This window comes from Macaca fascicularis, chromosome 10 (genome assembly GCF_037993035.2).
Source record: "Macaca fascicularis isolate 582-1 chromosome 10, T2T-MFA8v1.1".
Lineage (NCBI taxonomy): Eukaryota > Metazoa > Chordata > Mammalia > Primates > Cercopithecidae > Macaca > Macaca fascicularis.
The window spans coordinates 84,688,046-84,704,786 of record NC_088384.1 but is presented as its reverse complement, the minus strand read 5'-3'; the positions used below and the strand labels follow the sequence as shown (position 1 = coordinate 84,704,786).

Here is a 16,741-nt window from a genome sequence, read left to right as displayed (position 1 = left end):
CTAACCTACTCTGGATCAGTGCAGCTGGACATCAACTCAGGCACTCCCAACAGTGGATTAGAGGCCCCAGTGTAGCTCCTGACCTGGTCAGAATGGGTTTAAGATATGGAAAGACAGGGACTTTGGGGGCCCCTCTGTAGGATGGGAGAACTGAGGAATAGAGTAAGAAGGGAAAAATGTCCCTTCCACAAAGCCTCACTGGGTCACTGAGCTGTGAGAAGGACTCAAAAGATGCCCAAGATGAATTCTACTCTTAAGAGGATTGCAGTTTCCTTAGGATGCAGGCTTGACAAGAGTAAACCAAAGCACAAACAACAGTAGGCAGGAATACCATGATCAAATAAGATGTTTTAGGTTACAGATAGAACTGTCCATGAGAGCTGAAGAGGCAGTGGAATTTTGTGGCAGAGAAGGGAATTAGGCTGAGCATTACACAAACATATAACGAAGGGCAGTGGTAGATATGGGGCAGTGATGGCTCTCCAGGTAAGAACTATATGGACAGGTATGGAGATGATGAGAAACCAAGCCAAGGGTTGGTGTGAGAGAGAGTGGGAGAGTCAGGACAAGCCTAGAAGAGCTGACCAACTTGCAATTTGGTCAGCAGTTCAGGGATTTACTTTCCACTGGGTGAGCAGTTATTTTTTGTTTGTTTTTTGTTTTTGTTTTTGTTTTTTTGAGATGGAGTCTTGCTCTGCCACCCAGGCTGGAGTGCAGTGGCACGATCTCACCTCACTGTAGTCTCCGCCTCCTGGGTTCAAGCAATCCTCCTGCCTCAGCCTCCTGAGTAGCTGGGATTACAGGTGCGTGCCACCGCGCCCAGCTAATTTTTTGTATTTTTACTACAGATGGGGTTGCACCATGTTAGCCAGAATCTCCTGGCTATCTCCTGACCTCATGATCCACCTGCCTTGGCCTCCCAAAGTGCTGGGATTACAGGCGTGAGCCACCGCGCCCAGCCGGGTGAGCAGTTTTAATTGCAGAGAGATGTCCCATTGTGGTCAGATTCAGTCATATGAGTCGGTATTCTCCCAAAACTGGAGCCAAAATTGAGTGCTTGATGCTTACCATGCTCTGGGATAGTAGATTTACATATATTATTCTTCTGATTCTCACCACAAGGACTGTCATCACAATTTTACCCATGAAGAAACAAGAAGGACAGAGAAGTGATGTAACTTTTCCTAAGTTACAAAGACAGCAAGTGTTAGAGCTGGGGCTTAAACCCAGAGAGCTGACTCCAAACGCACACTCTCTCTATTTTGGTTTGTTTGTTTGCTTGTTTGTTTATTTTGAGACAGAGTCTCACTCTGTCGCCCAGGCTGGAGTGCAGTGGCACGATCTCGGCTCCCTGCAACCTCCACCTCCCAGGTTCAAGCGATTCTTAAGCCTCAGCCTTCCGAGTAGCTGGGACTACAGGCACCCGCCACCATGCCTGGCTAAGTTTTGTATCTTTAGTAGAGATGGGGTTTTACCATGTTAGCCAGGATGCTCTCAATCTCTTGACCTCGTGATCCACCTGCCTCAGTCTCCCAAAGTGCTGGGATTACAGGCGTGAGCCACCGAGCCTGGTCAGAAAGTGTTATTTTCATCAATACTAATAACAACAACCATGATAGCATCTGGTCACACAGCAATTATGATATGCAAGCACAGGCCGACTGCTCAGGGCATGTTGATGCCTTTGCCAGGGTCACACCGCAAGCTATATAGACCCCAGGGCCTCTCCAGGGGCAGTGGAGAGGGCAGCAAAGAAGTGGAGATCGATGGCCATGGGAGTGCAGGGATGGCGGCCAAACAAGTATAATGTTGATGACCCAACCTAGGCTTTCCTGATTCCTCAGGTAGAGATCGTGATGTCCCTGCTTGGAATGTTTTGTCCCCCTCTGTTTGAAACCATCGCTCTCCTAGAGAATTACCACCCACGCACTGGACTGAAGTGGCAGCTGGGACGCATCTTTGCACTCTTCCTGGGGAACCTCTACACGTTTCTCTTGGCCCTCATGGATGATGTCCACCTCAAGGTAAAAACCACAACGCCCTCCACCCCACTGCAATTCCTGGTGCCCATAGTATTTTCTTTTTTAATATAATAATTTCATTATGTATAATTCATATTAATTAAATAAATGTAAATTCAGAAAAAAAAAAAAACTCCTCAGAATCTATGACCCAAAGATGACCATTGTTAACCTTTTCCTATTGTTTTTTACTGTCTTCTTCTCTGGTTGTATTTTTTCATACCATATACATGTCATTTGATACCTTAATATTTTATCTTCAGCCTTTTCCACACTGTTTCAGAGCTGCCATAAATGATTAACAGCCAAGTAATTGTCCTCTAAGGTGCTATGTCATGACTTAACCATTCATCAATGCTCACCACACAATTATGGAGCACCCACAATGGCAGGCCCTGGGGTAGAGCAGACAGGAAGACACAGTCCTGTCCCAAGTGTGTTCACACTCTGGGCCAGGAGACAGACTTCATTACAGCACTCTGTGGGATATGCATCAGTAGGGGTAAGCCCAGGGCAGCATGGCAGCGCACAGGAGAAGCTCCAGATCCTACACCCTGGGAACCTTAGCAGACATTGAAAAAGGCAGAGGGAACAGCTGGGTCAACAGGGAACTAGATGATGGCTGAACAATGGAGTGGAGCAGAAGAGTGGAAAAAAATAGAGCAAGGGAGGGCCTGATGATGCTGATGCCCCTCTTCTCCATCTCTTCCCTCCTTTATTGAGTTGTAGGAACTTTTTCCTGATGCTAACAGAAAATTGTTCTAAGCATGGAAGTGACTGAATCTGGCCCTAACCTCCCCTCCCGGCTCATCTCTGGCTTCCCTCCTCCCCAGGAGACTGCTCTACTCTCCTGAGCCTCACATTTCTGCCACAGGGCAAAATTCTCTCTTGCCTCTCTCTCTACCCCTCTCCTCATGTTTGATTGGTTGACTAATCCTCCTTGAGGTTTTGGCCCAGATGTCACCACCTCCAGGAAGTCTTTTGTGGCCCCCACTGTGTGATGTGGATGCTCCTTCTCCCAGAGATAATTTCCCACAGCTCGTATCGCTCTGTTCTGTAATTGCCTGTTCATCTCCGTCATTTACTAGACTCTAACCTTTCTGAGCAAAGCTCCATCTCTCTTGGTCACTCTGTATCACCACTACTTTATATGCACAGAAGAAACCCTGAATAAATTATTTTCAAGAGAATAATGAATGACTGGATAAATACATGAATGGATGGATGAATGCTTGGATGGATGGATGGATGGATGGATGGATGGATGGATGGATGGATGGATGGATGGTTGAATGGATGAACAGACAAATGGATGGATGGACAGACAGATAGTGACTTAGAGTAGAAGATACCTTCATGGGAAAGACCCAAATGGTAGGGTTGTGGCATTTGCTCACTTTCGTTGTTCTTATAGAAACAGTTGGACCATCCCTGGCTCCTTCCTACCCCACACCTCCATCTTCTGTTCTAGCTTGCTAATGAAGAGACAATAAAAAACATCACTCACTGGACTCTGTTTAACTATTACAACTCTTCTGGTTGGAATGAGAGTGTCCCCCGACCACCACTGCACCCTGCAGATGTGCCCCGGGGTTCTTGCTGGGAGACAGCTGTGGGCATTGTGAGTAGTCATGCTCTCTCTGAAAAGGTGACCTCTGTTCTTGGTTCTTTGTTATTGCCTCCTTGATGTTTCCATTTGCAGAATAAACCTGAAAACTTACCAGCTGTTCATCCAGCAAACATTTCATAATCATCTTGGAAGAAATAAAATTACCAAAGCAGATTCTGTGCCCCCCAGGAACTCCAAATCTCTTTGGTATCTCAAAGGTTGTGATGGTGTCTGGTAGATATTTTCAATTTTTCCAGAAAAATAGTAAATTATGTCTATTCTACGAATGCAGAGAAAGCTTTGTCCTTCAGTTTTTGGTCCTTCTTCTATGTGCCTCTGTGCAAAACCTGTTTTATTTTCTCTATATATCAAAAAGAGAGAGAGAGAGAGAGAGAGAGAGAAATCCGATTAGCAGGAGGTGAAAAAAGCTAGGCATTGTCCCCAGTTAATGATGGTCACATTTAGTCTTAGTGGGGGCAGCTGGCACTTCAGAATAAGTGGAGAAGCAAGGCCTTCGGGTCCTAGTGATGCTGACTACAATGCATTGGGCATAGCCAATTTAACAGGCAATTTATATACATAATTACTAAGTTTCCCAACTTAGTAATTTGTTGGTATCAATATCAGATTGAGAATGATATCAGTATCAGCTTCAAGAGGTTCAGAGATTATTCCAAAGCCATACAATTGGTAATCTGTCGTGTTGGGACCTAAATTAAGCATTTTCCAGAGCCAGGGGTCGCCTCTCTTCACAACAAAGAATCAGAGGGTCACAGAGAGAAAGTCAGGTGGGTGGGAGAGTTTATGAGACTCTCAACGAACTCTCAGGGAGGGTGGAAGAAGTGGGCAAGGTCTCCAACCGCCCCCTCTTCCTATGTTTCTCTGCAGGAATTCATGAGGCTGACGGTGTCCGACATGCTGGTAACGTACATCACCATCCTGCTGGGGGACTTCCTACGGGCTTGTTTTGTGCGGTTCATGAACTACTGCTGGTGCTGGGACTTGGAGGCTGGATTTGTAGGTCACCACTTCATGGACATTCTGCTCAAAGGAATTTCAACTATCCTCTTTGATACTTATAACGCGATGCATTCTTGGGCATTTCATTTCTTTGGAGGCTTAATGCCAGTCTCTGCTTTGTGGAGTAGTAAAGTGTTTAATTTGTTTTGCCTTTAAGGGTCTTATTTGCCTTCATAGGGGAAACTGCTTTTTCCCAATGTAATGAACAATGTGACCTTCTATTCTAGGAAATGGAGGCATCTGGTCTAGGGGAAAGTGGACCACACGCTCCAGTACTGAGTCAATGGTTGATAGGGAATTGCACCTGAGCAGCCTCAACTCTCACTAGGGAGGCTGAAATCTGACAGTGGAGGCGAATATTTTGGGAAGTCCTGGAACACACCAAGAACGCAATAACCACCGGTCCTGTCTTCTGTATGATGCTTTGAGAAACCTCCTTTGACTCGTATTCCCTTATAGCCCTCTTCTCCACCTACCTGGTAAATGTGTGTCATTTCCTCTCAGTAGTGGCCTTCTATGCTCTGGCAGAACCTCTGGCTCAGACACCTGTGCTGGACGTGTCTCTTCCACGACACCTCACTGGCCCAGCCTGTAGTCACTGGTGTGCATGTAAGTTACCTACCTCTTACCTGAGCTCCTGGTGAGAGGCTCCATAGGATGTTGACCTGTGTAGCCCTCATCCTGGCCTGGCCCAGGTAAGGGCCCCAGTACAGGTTTCTGTCACATTTTTTTTTCTTTCAGTCATCAGTCTCAGTTATAAACAAGTCTGCTGAGCTCCTCAGCAGCCAGGAAAGCTTCATAATCTTGTCTGAGAACAAAGATGAAAGAACTTTGTGCTCAAAGAGGATGACATCTTTGATAGAAAGACACAATATTACTAAGAGGTCATTGTTCTTAAATTTGTTTGTAAGATCACCACGATTTCCAAATAATACTAAAGTTAATTTGAAAAATAAGCATGTGAGAATATCCAGAAAAAATATTTAAAAAGAAGAATAAGGCCAGGTATGGTGGCTCACACCTGTAATCCTAGCACTTTGGGAGGCCAAAGCAGGAGAATTGCTTGAGTCCAGGAGTTCAAGACCAGCCTGGGCAATCTAGCAAGACCCTATCTCTACAAAAAATAAAAAAATTAGCTGGGTGTAGTGGTGCATGCCTGTAGTCCCAGCTACTCGGGAGGCTAAGGCAGGAGGATCCCTTGATCCCTTGATCACACCACTGCATTCCAGCCTGGGCAACAGAGTGAGGCCCTGTCTCAAAAAATAAAGAAAAAAAATAAAAAGAAGACTAAAAGGAACCATAATACTAAAGCATATGATAAAGCTATAATAACCAAAACTGGTACTAGAAAATAGACCAACATGTCAATGGAACAGAATAGAAAGTCCAGAAATAGATACTATCTATATAGGCCTTTAGTTTATGATAAAGGGAGACTTTCAAATGCACTGGAGGGAAAGGATTTTATTAAAATATATATAAATTATATAAAAATGTGGGAGACTATATCCCTCATTCATCTCACCTAGATTAATTGTAGGTGAATCAAAGTCTTAAACATCAAAAAAATGAAAATATAAGTTTCTAAAAGAAAGCATGTACAAACTTAGAATCTTGAAGCGAGGATGATTTGTCTAAGCAGGACATGAAACCCAGTAGACAAGTGTTTTTTTAACATTTTAAAATATTAAAATTAAAATTTTGGGTCCGGGTGCAGTGGCTCACACCTGTAGTCCCAGCACTTTGGGAGGCTGAGGCAGGTGGATCACTTGAGGTCAGGAATTCAAGACCAGCCTGGCCAGCATGGTGAAACCCCGTAATCGCTTGAACCAGGAGGCAGAGGTTGCAGTGAGCCGAGATCGTGCCACTGCACTCCAGCCTGAGTGACAGAGTGAGACTCCATCTCAATAAATAAATATCCAAGACTTCACCCCCATGGATTTAGCGTATGCATGTTTCGTCCTTCCATCCATGCGTGCTGGCCCTTCCTTTGTTTCTTTCCTAACTTCCCATCTCTCCTTCTTGTGTTCTCATTTCCCTTTATCTCCATTTCTGGAAGACGAATTAGGATGTGGGCTTTAGCATGCTTCATGAGGACCCTCATATCCTCAGTGCTCACAGATTTTATGTTCTTTCAAATATTGGACAAATCACGAAAACTGAAAATCAGTTAGGCTGAAAATGTGAACCAAGCTGGGCACTTTCCTTTCCACGAACTGCTCTCAGACTGGAGGAAGAAGAGAAGGAGAAAGAAGAGTTGGAAGGATGATTTGGTTTTTGTTTGATTTTAAGCTTTCTTTTCTTTTGACTCCTCATTTAATTATTTGCATTTCATTATTTATTAGATTTCTCCTTGATTATAATTTCAAGGTATGTTTCCAATTAAAACATGATAAAATGTTCTCTTAGAGGCAAGGGTCTTCCCAAGAACACACTGTCAGCCTGCAAGTCCTGAAAGATAGAAATTCTTTTTTTTTTTTTAACTGAAACAGGCATTTTAAAAGTTTCAGCTTTGAGAATGTCAAATTTTTTCGTTAAAAGTTGAAAACATATTAAAGAAACAGAGTGCTAAATCTAAGGTTCTTCTCTAGTTACCAGAGCAAGCTCTTTGGGATGGAATGGTCTTGCCTTGGCCAGTTGGTTAGTAGTAGGGTTTGGCTGAATTCATCCAACATGCTTTCTTTTTTTTTTTTCTCTCTCTCTCCCTCCCTCCCTCTCTAGCCTTCATATGCTGAGTTTGATATTAGTGGAAATGTGCTGGGTTTAATCTTCAACCAAGGAATGATCTGGTGAGTTATCCATTTCATCTGGTGATCGCCTCATCCAAGGAGTCAAAAAACCGGAGTCCAAGACTTTGCAACTTAACTAGTTGGAAGAGGCTGGATAAGTCATCTTGCCTCTCTGAACTCCCCTCTTTCACATGAAAAATCCAGAGCAGGACTAGATGAGAAGCAGGACAGTTTCTGGCCCACCCATATGCTACCATAGAAGTAGAGAGAAAGGGAGAGACGGGGGGGTAGGGGAGAAAAGGAAAAGAAAGGAAGGCAGGAGAGAAGGAGGAGAAGAGGGAAGAAAAAGGGAGGAAGGAAAGAAGACAAAGGAAAGGGAAAAGGAAGGAGTAAAGAAGAGACGAGGAAAGGAAAACAAAGAAGGAGGGAGAGAGAAAAGAAGGAAGAGAAGGTGGAAGGTAAATGAACTACGGAACTCCCTCCTTTGAAAAGCGAGTTTGAGGAGGTACATAACTTTAGGTAAAGACTTTCAAGGTGCCAAGGGCTTGCTGCAAGCCACTGTCCAATTCTCTTAATTGAAGGACTTCAAATACTCTTCTGAGCAGCAATGCTGTTTTATGGAAACCAAGGAGAAACAGGCAGGAGACAGTATAATTTGCTAGATGCCTGGGGGCGAAGCAGTGGTAAAATCCTGGCCAGAACGTAAGCCAGGAATGCTCGGAGTGCCTCCCTCTCCTAAGGACTACATGGTTCTGGCTTGATGATCAATATTCTGGTTAAATGGGAGGTCCCTTACCTGGGGACTTGCCAGGAAAGCAGCTGAGCCTCATGCCCCTAACCCATCCGTCGCATTTCCTTCTATCACCTTTCCCTTGCCTTCCCTGCTGTCCAGCCAACCAGGTGTTCGGTTTCTGCCCTTCCAGGATGGGCTCCTTCTATGCTCCAGGCCTGGTGGGCATTAACGTGCTGCGCCTGCTGACCTCCATGTACTTCCAGTGCTGGGCAGTGATGAGCAGCAACGTACCCCATGAACGCGTGTTCAAAGCCTCCCGATCCAACAACTTCTACATGGGCCTCCTGCTGCTGGTGCTCTTCCTCAGCCTCCTGCCAGTGGCCTACACCATCATGTCCCTCCCACCCTCCTTTGACTGCGGGCCGTTCAGGTGCAGAGTCTCAGTTGCCCAGGAGCACCTCTCCTCCCGAGGCAGTCTGCTCAGAGGGCCTTGGCCCAGAATTCCAGTTCTAGTTTCATGCCGACTTGTAAAAGGCCATGGAGCTTTGAGTGAATCATCGATGTTATGCAAGAGCATTTTCTGCCAGGATGGAAATGTTCTGTTGTTCTGTGTCTGTGCTATTCATTTCTTTTTTTTTTTTTTTTTTTGAGACGGAGTCTCACTCTGTCACCCAGGCAGGAGTGCAGTGGCGCGATCTCAGCTCAGCTCACTGCAAGCCCCGCCTCCCAGGTTCACAGCATTCTCCTGCCTCAGCCTCCCGAGTAGCTGGGACTACAGGCGCCCGCCACCATGCCTGGCTAATTTTTTTGTATTTTTAGTAGAGATGGGGTTTCACCATCTTAACCAGAATGGTCTCGATCTCCTGACCTCGTGATCTACCTGCCTCGGCCTCCCAAAGTGCTGGGATTACAGGCGGGAGCCACCACGCCCAGCCTGTGCTGTTCATTACAGTAGCCACCAGCCACCTGTGGCTGTTGAATGATTGAAATAAGGAACTGAGAAAATGAATTTCTCATGTATTTATTTTTCTAATTTATTTATTAATTTTTAATTGATAGTTGTACATATTTTGGGGTACATGTGATATTTGGATACGTGTATACAATGTATAATGATCAAATCAGGGTAACTGGGATATCTGTCACATCAAACATTATCTTTTTAAAAATTGTTTTTAACCGAGTCTCGCTCTGTCACCCAGGCTGGAGTGCAGTGGTGCGATCTCAGCTTCCGCAACCTCCGCCTCTCGGGTTCAAGTGATTCTTGTGCCTCTGCCTCCCAAGTAGCTGGGACTACAGGCACACACCATGATGCCCAACTAATTTTTGTATTTTTGGTAGAGACGGGGTTTCACCATGTGGCCCAGACTGGTCTCAAACTCCTGGCCTCAAACAATACACTTGCCTCGGCCTCCCAAAGTGCTAGGATTACAGGCATGAGCCACAGCGCCTGGCCTAAACATTTATCTTTTCTTTGTGTTGGGAACTTTGAAATCATACAATAAATTATTGTAAACTGTCATCTCCCTGCTGTGCTATGGAACACTGGGACTTCTTCCCTCTCTCTAACTGTATATTTGTACCAGTTAACCAACCGTACTTCATCTCCACTCCTCTCTATCCTTCCCAGCCTCTGGTCACCTCATTCTACTCTCTACCTCCATGAGATCCACTTTTTTAGCTCCCACATGTAAGAACATGCAATATTTGTCTTTCTGTGCCTGGCTTATTTCACTTAACATAATTACTTCCTGTTCCATCCATGTTGCTACATGACAAGATTTCATTCTTATTTTAATTTCAATTAAAATAACCACACATGGCTAATGGCTACCATATTCGACAGCACAGTTCTACCCTTTTAACACATGGATAACTTACTACCTGGGATTAGTTTACCACAGGATAAGTAACAGTAGATATTCTGAGGATGAATTACCATACACTTACACGTGCCATTTAAATGTGAAGCAGCTGCAGTGGACTCTTGCCCAACCTCAACTGAGCTCTCTGCTTTCTAGAGTATTGGCCTGAGGGTTCAAGATATAAGTCAAGCTAGTTAGGAGCCTGGATATTGTATAAAAGGACAAATAGTTATGTAAGGAGGTAGATCAAGAAATAATGTGTATCTACTGTTCTCTTTCCAAATGAATGACCTTCTGAAAACAAAGCCCTCTGCTGACTCCATAAAGAGAGGTTCTGTAGTTAAAGCAGTTTGGGACATACTGCCCCTTCTGTCTGCCATTATCTCACTTAGAAATGCTCGATGCACACTCCTTTGTTAAAGGCTCTGAAGAATCGTGTAATGAGGTAACACCTGTAAGCTAGTGTCTCCATCCTTATTGACCACAGAACCCTTTCTGCATGGATCACTCATCCAGGGCTGGAAATAGGGTGAGGCAGGTGAATGACGCCCTACACTGCACATGAGCAACCCTGAGGGCATTACTTCCTTAAATTGTGCACTCAGGGCCTCACCTGCCTCACTCTAGTCCCAACCCTGCCTACCAATGAGGAGAAACACTGTTCCGTGAAAGGGTTGTATATGCAAAACAGCCCCTAAATGCCCAAAGAGCCTAGAATCCAAAGGAGGAAGGAGACAAATGCAGTTTGTCAGCTTTGAGTGATTAGGGGTAACTTACAGACAGAAGTATGGTCGCAAGCAGCCGCAAGACAAGTAGATCTCCACACCTCAATCCCCCAGGCCCAGGGCTTATATCTTGGGGAAAGTATGCGTGCTCTGGAAGGAATGCGTAGGTGGCTCTGAACATCACAGCCTATGATTTCTGCAGCAGCATCAAGGGTGGTTTTGGAGGAAACTTACAGGGAACAAGGGTTCCTACATAAAGAGTTATACATCTGCTAGACATGTGGGAGGCACTCTCAGACTCAGGGTTAGTTAGAAGTTACAAGGCAGATTAGCATGTAAAATAAAGTCACTCATGTCCCCCACAAACACACTTTGAGAAATGCTGATCTGCTTCTTCTCAGTTCATAAGGAACTTACCTAAATAAAGACCTGTGATAGTTGGACCCCAGGGATGTTAGCAGGAGTGTTCCAGCATGGTGTGATCTGGAAAACAGGGTTCACACAGAAGGAGGGGATCAGTCTAGAACAGAAGGAACGTGCTGGACTGCAGGCGGCCTGAGATGCCAGGCTGAAGGGAAAACTGCATGGAAGAAGCCTCTGTTGGCTTCTTCCTAAGCAAGGTTTGGAGGGCTGGGCCCTGGGTGCAAATGCCAGCACCTCTTTTCTCAGTTTCCCATCTGTCACTGGGTAGGAGGTCAGCAGGGACAACTATACTATGGTAAGAACCATCTCCTACAGTCGTATGGAAAGCTGAACTTATAAGAAAGGAACTTGGCTAGCCATGTATGGTGGTACGTGCCTGTAGTTCCAGCGACTTGGGAGGCTGAGGTGGGAGGATTGCTTGAGCCCAGGAGGTGGAAGTTATAATAAGTTACGATTGCACCACTGCACTCCAGCCCAGGCAACATAGCAAGGCTCTGCTTCAAAAGAGAGAAGAGAAGAGAAGAGAAGAGAAGAGAAGAGAAGAGAAGAGAAGAGAAGAGAAGAGAGAAGAGAAGAGAAGGAAAAGAACTTGGGTATTTAGCTGAAGAGATTCCCAAGCAACGTATTGAAGGTACAGCCTGGTTTCTTCATGCTGCTTATAGAAAATGTGCAAGGAAAGAGGTACATTGAGTAAGTAACTGATAAACCAAGAAAGTACCAGGATTTGATGATTCTGGAAATTCTCAGCCTTATCTAGATTGCAAAATATGCTAAAACTAGATTCACTGTCATGAGAATGTGCTGTAAAAAGAAAGCCAAGAGTGAATCTGGACAACCTTTTACTAGTGTTTCTGAAGGATCAAAAGATCTGAATATCATTCACACAGAAAACTCTGACTAATCATGTGACTAATGGATCCCCTCAACCATCACATCAGAAGTCAGGAATAGAAACAGGATTATCTGGCTGGGCGTGGTGGCTCAAGCCTGTAATCCCTGCACTTTGGGAGGCTGAGGCGGGTGGATCACGAGGTCAGGAGATCAAGACCATCCTGGCTAACATGCTGAAACTCCGTCTCTACTAAAAATACAAAAAATTAGCCAGGCACAGTGGCAGGCACCTGTAGTCCCAGCTACTCGGGAGGCTGAGGCAGGAGAATGGAGTGAACCCAAGAGGTGGAGCTTGCAGTGAGCTGAGATCACGCCACTGCACTCGAGCCTGGGCGACAGAGTGAGACTCCATCTCAAAAAAAAAAAAAAAAAAAAAAGAAATAGGATTATCCAGAAAAGATCATGTGGGCCTCTCTTGTTTAACAGAGTAAATTCTCATGACATGTATGAAAAACACAAGGTTTTTGAGAATATTTAACAGCAGAAACACTGCCAACTTGGACTGAAAGAAGCAGAAGGAAGACAAAATAAAGGCAGACCACTGGCCTCCCAGAATTCTGTGGCAGGAAACAGACTGATAAAATTTACTCAGCTGAAACACGTGCTATCCTTCAAGAAGAAGGATTCTTCCATGAGCAGAACTGTGAACCTAGAGGGCAAAGCTGTGGCACACCAGGGCAGAGTCTGGAGCCCAGAGGATTATTTTCAGGACTTTAAAACTTAATAGAGCTTGGCTGATTGGATTTCAAAATTGCTTGGAACGGGTGATTCCTTTCTTCCTCCCATTTGCTCCCTTTTGGTAATGGAGTGTCTACAACTTTTATCCTACGCCTGTCCCACCATTTTATTTTTGAAAGTAAATAACTCATTTTCTAGTTTCTAGAATCTTGAGATAGGGATATCATCATGGATTAGTCAGGTGGGCCCTAAGTCACAAGTGTTCTTATAAGAAGGAGGGAAGCTGGGCGCCGTGGCTCATGCCTGTAATCCCAGCACTTTGGGAGGCCGAGGCAGGCGGATCACAAGGTCAGGGGTTCAAGACCAGCCTGGCCAACACAGTGAAACCCCACCTCTACTAAAGATACAAAAAATTAGTCAGGTGTGGTGGAGCGTGCCTGTAATCCCAACTACTAGGGAGGATGAGGCAGGAGAATCGCTTGAACTCGGGAGTTGGAGGTTGCAGTGAGCTGAGTTGATGCCACTATACTCCAGACTGGGCAACAGGGGAAGACTCCATCTCAACAACAACAACAACAAAAAAAAAAAAAAAAAATGAGGGAGAGGGAGATTTGACTGCAGAAACATAGAAGGTGATGTGACCATAGAAGCAGGCAAAGATTTAAAGATTCTATGCTGTTGGTTTTGAACATGAAGAAACCCCCATCTCTACTAAAAATAGAAAAATTAGCCAGGCATGGTGGCAGGTGCCTATAATTCCAGCTACTTGCGAGGCTGAGGCAGGAGAATCACCTGAACCCTGGAGGCAGAGGTTGCAGTGAGCCGAAATCATGCCACTGCACTCCAGACTGGGCAACAGAGCAAAATTCTGTCTCAAAAAATACATAAATAAATAAACCCTAATGGAGCTTGGCTGACTGGATTTCAAAATTGCTTGAGATTGGTGATTCTTTCTTCCTTCCATTTTCTCCTTTTTGGTATTGGAATGTTTATAACTGTTATCCTATGCCTGCCCCAGGTTGGTTTCAACCCAGTGAAACCCTTTCAGACTTCTGGCCTCCAGAACTGTAAGTTATTAAATTTAAGTCACCCGTATGGCAAACAGCAGGCACTGGAATCTGATACACCATCTAATTCAATGACAAAATAATCTACATTCAACTGTCACATAAAAGCCTAACATGTAAACTTAACTTTTCTCATTTTTACATGGTGGGTATGCACTGGAAATAAAAATAATAATAAATTAAACATTGTGATAGTCATGTGCCTGGCACTTGAAATGCCATCATGCTATAACTGCCTCATTGCAATTTGTGGTGTGGTGGGCAACTGTTGTAAGCAATGAGATGGCCATAAATGGTCTCTGACAACTGCTCTTCCCTGTCATTATAGCACAAAAAATGAATGAGTATAGCTGTGTTCCAATAAAACTTTATTTACAGACACTAAAATTTTAATTTTATACATCCATTTTTACATGTCACAAAATAGTATTCCTATTTTGATTTGTTTTCAACTACTTAAAAATGTAAAAATGATTCTTAGCTCACAGACTATATGAAAACAGGTGACAGATCAGGTGCAGCGACTCATACCTGTAATCCCAGCATTTTGAGAGGCCGAAGCAGGTGGATCACCTGAGGTCAAGAGTTTGAGACCAGCCTGGCCAACATGGCGAAACCCCATCTCTACTAAAAATACAAAAATTAGCCAGGTGTAGTGGTGACTGCCTGTAATCCATCAGGCATTGTGTGTAAACTCCCGTGGCTGAGATAGGAGAATTGCTTGAAACCCAGAGGCAGAGGTTGCAGTGAGCCGAGATTGCACCACTGCACTCCAGCCTGGGCAACAGAGAGAGACTCTGTAAGAAAGAAAGAGAGAAAGAGAGAACAGAGAGAAAGAGAAAGAGAGAGAGAGAGAGAGAGGAAAGAAAGAAAGAAAGAAAGAAAGAAAGAAAGAAAGAAAGAAAGAAAGAAAGAAAGAAAGAAAGAAAGAAAGAAAGAGAAAGAGAAAGAGAAAGAGAAAGAGAAAGAGAAAGAGAAAGAGAAAGAGAAAGAGAAAGAGAAAGAGAAAGAGAGAAAGAGAGAAAGAGAAAGAGAAAGAGAAAGAGAAAGAGAAAGAAAAGAAAACCGGTAACAAGCTGAATTTGTCCAGGAGCCATTGTTGGTCAACTCCTCATCTATACTTTACACAGAAAATGTTTAGCTGCAAAATGTCAAAGGGCACTTATAACTTAACAGCACCATACTCAATGTTTTGTATCAATTCTCATCTATATCCTCTAAACAATCTTCTGAGATAAATACAATTATTATACTTAAAATACCATATTATACTATAGTATTATTATATTACATTATACAGATGAGGAAACTGGGGCAGAGAAGTTTTCAATATCTTGCCCAAAGGTATTGAACTTCTGCAGATATTGGACATCCAACAGAACGTACTATAATGATGAAAACATTACATATCTGCATTTCTAACAGAGCAGCTACTAATCATATGACTACTGAGCACTTGAAATGTGTAACTAAGAAACTGAATTTTAAATTTTACTTCATCTTAATTTTTATTTTTAATAGCCACATCAGACAGCACAGCTTTCGTGGGAAGAACCAGGGCAGGATATGAAGCAAAAAGAGAATAATTGTCAGGCCGGGCACGGTGGTTCACACCTGTAATCTCAGCATTTTGGGAGGCCGAGGAGGGCGGATCATTTGAGGTCAGAAGTTCGAGATCAGCCTGGCCAACATGGTGAAACACCATCTCTACTAAAAATTCAAAAAACTAGGCGGATGTGGTGGCGCTCACCTGTAATCCCAGTTACTCGAGAGGCTGAGGCAGGAGAATTGCTTGAACCCGCAGGTGGAGGTTGCAGTGAGCTGAAATTGCACCACTGCACTCCAGCCTGGGTGACAGAGTAAGACTCCATCTCAAAAAAAAAAAAAAACAAAACAAACAAAAAAAAAAAAAAACAGAGAGAGAGAGAGTAATTGTCCACGTGTCTCACAAGTGATAAATGGGGGAGCAAGGATTTAAACCAGGAATTTCAAACTCCATATTCCACCTCTTGGCACCAAAATTACCAACCAAGAGCCAGTAGCATCCAGGAGGCTCTCGGCCAGCATTCGTAGAAGTAAATCTGCATAATGGTTCTTAAGTATTTGAAGAAAATAAAAATTATAGTTGCGAACTGTCCAGGAGCCTGTCCTAGGTGATCCAATATCTCCTAGACTTAAAATCTGTAGGTTAATTCTAGGTATTTCTGAGAGACACTCAGGTTATCCAGCACATCAGCTTCTGCAGAACTGTTTCAGGCCCAAAGGAAGCTCCATGTTGGTCTGGTAGCTAAAACACAGGCAATTTCTCCAGTTAGAGTATATGAGAAAAAAAAAACATTTTTTTCTGGCTGAGGAAGGTGTCAGACACAAAAGACCTGTGAAGACTGAGAGGTTGTAAGTTACTTAGGATAGAAAGCTGGTGACCCATGTGCCGACCCAGCTGTCACCCTAGCCAGAATGGCAGCCCCTCAAGGGGAATTTTTTACTTGCAGTTTATTTGGAGCAGAGCTCTGGTTCTTCCAGGAAAGCAGTGGCAAGCAGCAGTCCTGGACCTGGTTGAGGGGGCATGGATACAGTTGTGAATGCCACAGGCACTTGGCAGCATGTTATCATGTGTCCTCTCCTTTTTCCAGTGGGAAAAACAGAATGTATGACGTCCTCCAAGAGACCATTGAAAATGATTTCCCAACCTTCCTGGGCAAGATCTTTGCTTTCCTCGCCAATCCAGGCCTGATCATCCCAGCCATCCTGCTGATGTTGTAAGTTAGCCAGGACCCATGGCTCCACCCCATGAAAACCTCTCCTTGAATTTGAGACTTCCTTGGCAGGTCCTTTTCATCTTGCCTTCTTAGTCTGCACTCCCCAGGAGCAGACTCCATGATGAAGATTCAAGTGCAAGTATTTTATTGGGGAGGGGGTGAGGACTTGAGACAAGGAAGGGAAAGGAAAGTGCATGGATATCACTGTGAGGATTCTGGGA

The 16,741-nt window shown here is 44.2% G+C and overlaps 1 protein-coding gene across 1 annotated transcript in view; it reads left to right on the top strand.

Annotated features, from left to right (window-relative positions):
- Positions 1-16,741, top strand: part of TMC2 (transmembrane channel like 2) — a 108,643-nt gene that overhangs the window by 74,686 nt on the left and 17,216 nt on the right. Inside the window, exons 13-18 of the mRNA XM_065521815.1 lie at positions 1,845-2,024; positions 3,493-3,642; positions 4,519-4,647; positions 7,372-7,439; positions 8,303-8,542; positions 16,395-16,520. Of these exons, the coding sequence (XP_065377887.1) occupies positions 1,845-2,024; positions 3,493-3,642; positions 4,519-4,647; positions 7,372-7,439; positions 8,303-8,542; positions 16,395-16,520 (893 nt within the window). The remainder of the gene's footprint in view (positions 1-1,844; positions 2,025-3,492; positions 3,643-4,518; positions 4,648-7,371; positions 7,440-8,302; positions 8,543-16,394; positions 16,521-16,741) is intronic.